This window comes from Meriones unguiculatus, chromosome 1 (assembly GCF_030254825.1).
Source record: "Meriones unguiculatus strain TT.TT164.6M chromosome 1, Bangor_MerUng_6.1, whole genome shotgun sequence".
NCBI lineage: Eukaryota > Metazoa > Chordata > Mammalia > Rodentia > Muridae > Meriones > Meriones unguiculatus.
Window position 1 is genome coordinate 189020833 of NC_083349.1, and position 9536 is coordinate 189030368.

General features: G+C 39.2%; 1 protein-coding gene across 3 annotated transcripts in view; it reads left to right on the plus strand.

Moving 5' to 3' along the window:
* LOC110549478 (protein NPAT) overlaps positions 1-3360 on the plus strand; it is a 39255-nt gene extending 35895 nt beyond the window's left edge. For all 3 annotated transcript variants that reach the window (XM_021638685.2, XM_021638687.2, XM_060373936.1), the window contains exon 18: positions 513-3360. In XM_021638685.2, coding sequence (XP_021494360.1) covers positions 513-590 — 78 coding nt within the window. In that variant the 3' untranslated portion in view covers positions 591-3360. The remainder of the gene's footprint in view (positions 1-512) is intronic.
* Positions 3361-9536: the final 6176 nt, after the last annotated feature.

The following is a 9536-nucleotide window of genomic DNA, read 5'->3' on the forward strand; positions in this document are numbered from 1 at the left end:
TGTCCTGGACTCACGTTGTAGACTAGGCTGGCCTAGAACTCACAGAGATCCGCCTGCCTCTGCCTCTCAGAGTGCTGTATTACACAGGTGCACCACTTTGCCCAGCTGACTGTTCTTGCTTAATCTGTGGCCCCGAAGCGGTCGTCCTCTGAGCCTACACATACACACTCATGCACGCTCACACGCACCCAAACACATGTGCAAATGCTTTTTAAGGGTTCTGACTTACAGAGTGGCCGCCTTAGCAAGTATGTCTCGTCTCAGTATTCATATATACACTTTGGGTTTGTCTTTTGCCCTAAACTAACACTGAATTACAATTAGAATGTATTTTAACATTGGGATGATGAAACCTGGTTTTTCCTGTAGAAATAACATTTTAACAGATTAAAAAGTGATGCAATTTGAATAATAAAGAACCCAGTATAATGTTTAAAGTGATTTACTAAGAAAATTATATGGCCTAGAGTTTATTGTTTTTCCTCTCTCCTTTTTTGTTTTTGTTTTGACAGAAAAAGAAGCTGCCTAGTTCATTTCCAGCAGGAATGGATGTGGACAAATTCTTGTTATCATTGCATTATGATGAGTGAACACCCTGGCATAGAGAACAGTAGCTTTTTAAACTAATGTCCTTCAAACTGCGTGTAGGAATGGGCTAGTGACAGACTCTGCAAACATGACCTGCACTTTGATTGTATGAGATCTCACCTTATACCTAAGTCACGCTGTTTCTGAAGCAGCCTCCTACTTTGTAAATAGACTTTCTTGGCATATTTCTATTTTAGAAAAAAAGAACATACGCAGAAATAGAAGTAAAGCCAATCTGCAAAACTGTACAGCTTTGACACTGTATATTGTACATGTGTATATCGTGTAGAAATAGAGCTTAAATCAACCTAATGTCCCCATACTGTCTTGACTTCCTGTGGTGCCCGAGGCTTATTCTTCTGGAGTAGTTTCTTGTCTCTTTTGGAGGAAGATGATAGTTATTCTTACAAATTACCTTCAGCCAATGTTATGATAAGACACTTAAATATACAGCCTCTAAGTAAAAGTTAATAATGATAACCACCTCAACTGGTTAGTAGAGTGTCTAATCAGAAAGCAACAGTTTGATGATTTTTCCTTAGAGTTGATACTTTATCACCCTTTCTCATAAATTCAGTAAAAATTATATTTCTGAAGTTTTATACTTTCTTCTGATCATCTGTTCTCTTTGTTTTAAAGAGAGTTTTATAAACCATTTATTAAGTGTTCTGATAATTTCACTTACAGCTTTTTGAAATCTTTTACAGAACATTAAGTGGTTAGACTATTGAGCCATAAAAATTTGAGTTATGTAGTAGTTGAGAATTCTTGATTATATATAAACTTGCCCTAAGCACTGGGGATACAAAGAATTGCACTAATTCATAGAATTTTTTTGCATACTAGTGACCAATGCACATTTAATTTAAATCTTGTATGTAAAAGCTTATGTGGAGGATTGTCTTCTGGTGTCTTTGAAAGTCATGTCCATCATAAGATGTAAAAATGCAAATCATAGTTCTATTGTAATTTAGTTTACCCTAAAATGGGATGTGTAAATAACTGTGTTTATACTTCACCTATAGAACATTGTGTTCTTTAAAGTGTTATAAATAGTTACTCTCAAAAGGTCCTTAAGGGGAGTGAGAGGTGCCTTCTCTGTGTTGGACTGACTCATCAACAACAGTCAAGTTGGAAAGCTGGCTTAAACTTTAAAGTAATGACAGAAATTATCATTAATACTTGACCGATTGTGCCTAGATATTGAAGTGTTTTCTTAAGTTCTTACTGTTTAACTAAATATCGGTATATTAGGATTTTTTTTCTATGGGTGTATATTTTATTAAAAAGTCACTTTCTTCAACCATTTTTTTGTACTGGGCCTTTAACAAATAAATCCATCCTACTGTAACAACAACAAAAAGTCTTCAATATAGAAATTATGTCTTTAATTGCTAGACTTTACTATATAAATTTATATTGTGAGAAATTTTTATATGACTGCTCTATTCCTAAGGAACTAAATAATCATACAGTTAATGTTTACATAACTCAGCTTGGGTCTATCCTACAGTTAGGTTTGAATAAATATATTTTCATTAACTTTACATGTTTGGCTTTATATTGACAGTCATATTTAGAAATTTTTGGTTAAATTTCTTTGCAGCTTAGTTAATTCCTACTGTTTTTCAGGAGTTGACTTAGTGCAGAAAATTACAGATTTTCTTATTTAACGTATGTTTATGTGCTGCATAATGAGAATTCATATATAAATTAACTTTTTTTCTTTTTTATAGTTGTATGTGTTTTTTTGTCTGTCTTTCCTGTAGCTCAGGCTGGCTTAGAATTCATTATATAGTGAAGAGTGACTTTGACTTCCTGGTCTCCCTTCTCTACCTCCTAAGAGCTAGTAACGCAGGCATGTACCATTCCCACAGCTTCTTCGGCATTCTCTTTGTTGTTCTTTGTTTTGCTTTTTGAGACAGGGTCTCTACTCCTGGCTGTCTTTGTATAGACAGACTAGCATCAAATTCCCAGGGACCTTCTGCCTGCCTCCAAAGCTCTAGGGATTAAAAGGTGTGCGTTATCACTCCTGACTTTAAAGGTTCTTAGTGAACTAGCCTGAATCACTAGGCAGAACAAAGACAGTTTACATAGATACAACCAGAGGAGATGCCAGGTATTTTTCATTTCTCTCTGCCGCTTTGCCTTAAGATACGGTTTTCACTGAGCCTGGAGCTTGATAATGTCCAGCTCTGCTGGCTGGCCAGCAAGGGTGCAAGTACACACAACCATACCCAGCCTTCTACATGGGCCCTGGGAATCCGAATTTAGATAGTCATGGGCACATGGCAAATACTTAGCCATGAGTTGTCTGCTCTGCCTTCATTTTATGGAGTTTTTTTGTTTGGGTTTGTTTTTTCTTTTTATGTTTGTTTGGTTTTGGTTTTGGTGTTTTGAGACAGGATTTTCCTCTGTAGTCTTGGCTGTCCTGCACTTGCTTTAGACCAAACTGGCCTCAAACTCACAGCTATCCACCTACCTCTGCCTCCCTTCTCCCCGCCCCCAGGCATGCGCTGCTACCACACCTGGCGTTTGGTTTGGTTTGGTTCCGCTGGATAGCCCTGGCTGTCCTGGAGCTCGATCCGTAGACCAGGCTGGCCTCAAACTCCAGAGATCTGCCTGCCTCTGCCTTCCAAGTACTGGGATTAAAGGTGTGCTCTGCTGCTGCCACCACCACCTCAGTTGATTTTACTGGCTTTTGTGTGCTTGTTTTCGTTTCTGTTCTTTTGCTGTTACAAATAAAAATGTCACGAAGCATTTTCATAAAGAGTTATTTGTTTACACTGTCATTTATTATTTCCTTAGAAGATATTTTATCAGTTTACATTTCTACCAGCAAATAGTTGTCTCTTTTAAGCCGGATATTTATCCATTACCAGATGCATATCCAACTAAATCATCACTTTTTCTTTTCTAGGCTTTTATTTAACTTGTTCGATATAGCAGTTAGCTTTTAATCCACATGGAATTTGTTTGGGTAACTAGTATGAAGAAATGACCAAAGAAGACTTTTCCTGTAAGTTTTTTGAAATAAGCTTTCTTTTCCCATATTCACTTGTATTTCATCCTACCACGATTTACAATCTTTTACAATTTCATTCTATCTAAACATTTGTTCTGTAAAAGTAGCTTGCCTAATTTGTGTGCTGTTTTGTGATATGTGATACATATATTGTGTTGCTCTTTAGAAACCCAAAATGTTTTAAATTATGAAACCCAGTTTGCTCCAAAGGTTGAGAGTCAGGAATTTCAGACTCATATTTATTCATCTGTATTCATCTGTATGACTAATATAGATATTTATTCTGTATGACTAATATAGATATTTATTCATCTGTATTCATCTGTATGACTAATATAGATTGTATTACGTTCATTAGTTGCATCATAACTAGTTGGTATTCATGCTTTTTCAAGTGTGCCTTTTCTACTTCCTAATTCAGAATTACACATTTTCAAACTAAATATACATTGAAATAAATTTTTGAAGTACATTAAGGTTATAGCTTAATTGATCTGAATAGCAAGTGGAGGTCAAGATGGTGGCAAAATCCTGTAATCCCAGCATTCAAGAGGCTGAGGCTGGAGCGTTGCCATGAGCAAATGGTAAAGATCATAAGGTAAGTATCAATCAAGTTTTTCAGGGGTTCATTTCATTTCGTTTTTTGGTTTTTGAGACAGGATCTTTCTGTGTAGCTCTGGCTGGCCAGCAGCTCACTGTAGACCAGGACGGCTTGAACTCCAAAGGGAGTGCCACTATGTGTGGTACTTGATAAAGTTTTGGTTGTTGGAACTGTGTAGAGATGTTACTCCTTAGTTAATGTAAGCTTTCTGCTTTGACTGAAACACCTTGGCTCAGATTTGATATGTTATGAAATACAGTGTTTTTACTGTCATACAAAGTAATCTGGCCGTGTGGAAAACACCATGTTTCATTATGGAAACAGTATTTTTTTACTCCTCAGTTTATCTGTATCAAACTGATAACTACTGTAAACTTTTAGTCATATACAGTATATAAACAAAAACTGCATAGTCATACATGTTAAGGGATTTCCTCAAATTACATATCACCCAGATCAAGACTATCAGCACTCTAGAAAATCCTTATCCTTTCCATGACCGCCTTCCCAGGGGGGAGTCATGACCATGGTTTCTAGAACCATGGCCTCAGCTTCTTGTATTAACTATAAGTTTATTAGTATGGGATATTCATTGTGAGTTTCTCATGTTTTATTCAGTATTCCTCAATATTGTATATAGTTTCATTAACACAGTGGACCTAGTTTTGCAAATGTTTTATATTCAAATTATATCCTCTTTGGGGCTGTTATGAAGAGAACTGTCATGAATATGCTTATATATGTTTGGGGAATTGCTACACTTTTTGGTTAGGTATACTCTTACATACCCAGTGATATTGCTGGGTCCTGGTGTTATCTGTTCTCAAACATGTTTCAAGTTGTCCCGAGTGATTGCACTGATCCATGACTGCTCAACACTGTAAGATCTTCTGTTCTACATTGTCACCAGTACCCAGTGTGTGCATGTTAATAATTTTGAAGAGTGTGTTAGTATACTATTGGCTATTGTGACCGTCCATACCTTTTGCCTACCTTTATAATGAATTGTCTGCCTTTCTTTGAATAATTTTTTAGTGTATTTCTGTAGTCCAGATACAAGTTCATTATGGGATAGATTGATCTCAGGTGTCAATTTTTTTAAATTATTTATTTATTATGTATACAATGTTCTGCCTGCATGTACACCTGCATGCCAGAAGAGGGCACCAGATCTCACTATAGATGCTTGTGAGCCACCATGTGGTTTGCTGGGAGTTGAACTCAGGACTTCTGCAGGAGCAGTCAGTGCTCCTAACCCCAGATGTCAATTTTTATATTTCTTTTCAACAAAGTTTTTTGTTACTGCTATTTAATGTCATATTTTTAAGAGCCCCTCCATCTGGAATTGATGTTCCATGTGGATATCCTGTTAACCTAGCACCGTTTATTAAAAGACTGTATTGCAAAAGCTGGGAGACCTCCACAAACATGAGTTCCAGCAACTCAGGCAGGTTTCAGGCCCTGCCTCTGCCTCAACTGGGCTGCAATGTGCCTGCACAAGTTCATGTCACTGCTGCCCTCACCTGGCTATACTAGGCAATCTCAGTCTTTTACAGCCGGTGGATACCCTGGGCCTTCTGCTTCTGTGGGCAAATCAATTCCGCTTGGCTAATGCATGCGGCGTATACTTCCTGAAGTCAAACCGCTGGCTACGCTGAGCTGAAAAAGAGCCTGCAACCATCCAGGTGTCCAGGAAGGGCATGCACTGGAGTTGTTTCCAGGATGGGTGTAGAAGGCCAAGCACGCATACACTCAGATCTGAGGTGCTTGGTGGGAACCTCATTACTAGAAAGGGTAGTGACTTTCTCTTACTTGCCAGAGTGTTAGGGGTCCCTTTGACAAAGCAGGGTGCATATAAATACATACCTGTATGAACTAAATCTTACAGTATTTTGACCTCAGAAACTGGAACCAGCTTAAAGGTTTGTTCTGTTTTGTTGTTTTTTCCTTTTGGAGAAAGTACCTTTAAGTGGCCAATTAGGTCTTTGATAATGGCACAGTTTAATTTGTTGAATTTAGAAATGTGCTCAAGTCTGGGTAGACAATGCAAGAGCATCTGGAACCAGAATGTGTGGTGCAAACTTGTAATTCTATTAGTTGGGCTGTGAAGGTAGGAAGAATAGTAGTTGAACTTCTTCCTCGGGTACATAGTAAATTTGAGGTCAGCCTGGGCTCCATGAAATTCTGTCTCCAAAACAATATTGGCTAATAGCACTTAAAAGTTGTTTTATATAGTTTAGAGGATGCCGTTTTCATTTAAATCATTCATAGCCTAGAGCAGTGGGTCTCAACTTGGGGGGGGTGTCAGACGTTTACAGTATAATTCGTAACAAAATTATAGTTAGCCAGTAAGAACAAAATAATTTTATTGTTGGGGTCACCACAACATGAGGAAGTTTGAGAACCACTGGACTAGAGGGATTTAAGTTTAATGCAAGTCTATCTAGTATCCCTAAAAACAGCAAGGAGTGAGACAGGGAGGTGTCCTGAGTGGCCCCAGGTGAGGCTGCTGTTGTATGTCAGGGTTAAGTCTTAATTCATAAGCTTCGCTTTCATATTTTTTTTCCTTTAAAAAAAATACTGAATTATTTCTCTCCACCATGTGGGTTCTAGAGATCGAACTCAGGTCAGCAGATTTTCCAGTAAGCACACCTACATGCTGAGCCATCATGGTGTCCCTGCTTGCATTTTTTAAATGGTTTAGAAGGGATTGCAATGTTCCCAGGACATTTAGCTGCAGATAACTCTAATCCTATGAACCCCTGCGATTGCTAGCCTTTGGGAGTAGGGCTCTGTTTACTTCCCATTTGAAGGGGTTAGTGATAATACTTTAAAGTTCAAGTTACCGTGACCAAACAGCTGTACATTCTGGAACATGTTTTACCTGGGTTGGATAAGAAGACTCATTTATATGGAGCCTGAGCATGTATTGCAGACCCACATTAAGAATCCAGTCTCTTCTGCAGATGTTCTTTCTGGCAGAACTTTTTGAGACAGGTAGTAGGGAAGGTTCTTGATACATAGCAATGAAACAGGAGATCGGTCATCTTGACCCTTATTGTAATGGGAAGTGCTGCCTGAGGGCTCTTTGATGCCACTTTCCCTATGTCTTGTCTCCACCACACACCTATTAGAGACCTTGGAGGTAAATCTAAGGTTTGAATTGCATGCCTGAGAGGGCAGGGCCGGCTGCCTGATCTCTAGCTACCCTTCAGAGGGGACAAAGCAGGAAATAGTTAAGAGCACTAGTGAAGTCAGGCCTGTATTTGAGGAGAGTTGTCTCTAATGATTATTTGCATGTTAGCCGTTGGTGTTATGTAAGTTAACTGTGGAGTGTCGAGAAAGAACCCTGTTTGAAACCTATTCTATCCACCAGTTTGTTGGGCAAGGATGCCCAGGATGTTAAGTGAGGCTGGTCCCAAGCTTTGCAGTGTGACTTAGCAAGAATAGAACTGAGGTAAGGCTATATCTGTTGTGTGTCTTCTTATGTCTCTGCCTTATTTCATTTTCATTCTTAATTATGTATATCTGATTATAGGATTGTGCACATGTACAAAAAAGGGCACTGAATCCCATGGAGCTAGAATTACAGGCTGCTGAATGCCCCCCAGGGTGGGTGCTGGAAACCAAGCTGAGGTTCTTTGGAAGAACATGCCTTGCCTAATTTCCCTAGCACCATTTTCATTTTTTGAGATAAGGTAGATAATGTTCTTTTACTGAGCATAGAGCCTGTTAATAACCTAGGTTGGTTGGTCAGCAAACTCCAGGATCCACCTGTTTGCCCATCCTTGGCCTGTGCTAGGGCGAGACTCATACGCCACTTTGAGCTTTTCTGTGGATGCCGGAGGGCTGGGACTGTGTCCTCATGGTTATGTGGGCAGGCACTTTACCGAGGAAGTTCCTGAGCTCCCAAATTTAGTTCTGATTTGCATTTCTGGTGGCCAACGACAGTGAACACTTTCATGTTTACTGACCATCTCCACTTCCTAAGAACGGGGCGCCCCTTCCTCCCATCATCTCTCTCTCTCTCTCTCTCTCTCTCTCTCTCTCTCCATCCAATAAACCTTATGGGATTTAAGAAAAAAAAATGCTCATCTGCACAAATTGATTGGATTATTTGGTGTGAGTTCCCCCTTTGTTTTTTAATTTTTATTCATATATTATGAATATATTCTGTCAGATGAATAGTGAATTTCATTCTATAGACTGTCTTTCCATTATATTTACTATGCTGAGTTTTGAATTTTGTGCAATCCCATTTCTCAAGTTCTTGCTCAGCTTTCCTGGGCTGCTGGAATCCTAGTATTTGTCCTGTGCTTGTACTGGGAACTACTTCCTTTTGTTTTCCATAACAGTTTCAAAGTTTCAGGTCATAAATTAATGTTCAATCCATTTTAAACTGATTTTTGTACAAGGTGAGTACAGTCTCTACTCTTTTGTGGAGACATCCAGTTTCCCTATTACCATTTGATGAGGAGGCCTTTCTTCTCCAACAGCTGCTGAGAATCAGTCATGGCTCTGTTGGTTTATTTCTGGGTTCTGTATTCTGAAGTTCATTCTTGAATCCCTACCCCCTTTGCACATCATCTACTGTCGAGTGCCAATAAGCTCAGATAGCGTTACTGTTAGGTTTCGTACAGAGAGGAAAGGACATGACTGTTCCTTGGTATGGTGGAGGAGAAACTTTATTATAGAGCATAGGAGAGTCACAACTGGGAGAGTTCAGCGTGGACATGACTGGCATGAGCTGGGCCATGAGGGGAGGGGAGGAGAGAGAGGAGAACCAGGTAAAGCTTCTAGGAGGCCAAAGGTACAAAAATAGCAGGGAACCAAAATATCTGGATTATATATAATCCAGAAGAGCCTCTGGGAAGGGGACCCCAGCTCATGGGCTGGAGAGTTGAGGGTAGAGGTCAGGATATGCCAGCCATACCCCTGTAACAGGTAGGGACTGACGTATACTGGGAGGCCAAGTCTGCTTTGATATGTGAAAAAAGCAACTCTTGACATTTGCCAGGGTTTGAAAGTTAACATTCAGTATTATGAAGTTGAGTATATCAACATTCATATATGTATATACTTCCAACTCTTCTTCCTCTACACCGCCCCACACACACACACACACACGCACACACACTGATTCTATTTATATAGTACTGGGATTGAGCCCAGGGCTTTGGGTCTACTGAGCCAACACTACCAACTGAGCCACAATCCCAGTCCTGTCTTCTTGATGGATTAGTCCCTTCATTAATAGTGATATTCTTATCTGACAACCTGTCTTGAAATCTAGCTTTTGTCATTCATGGATAAAGCTTTCTA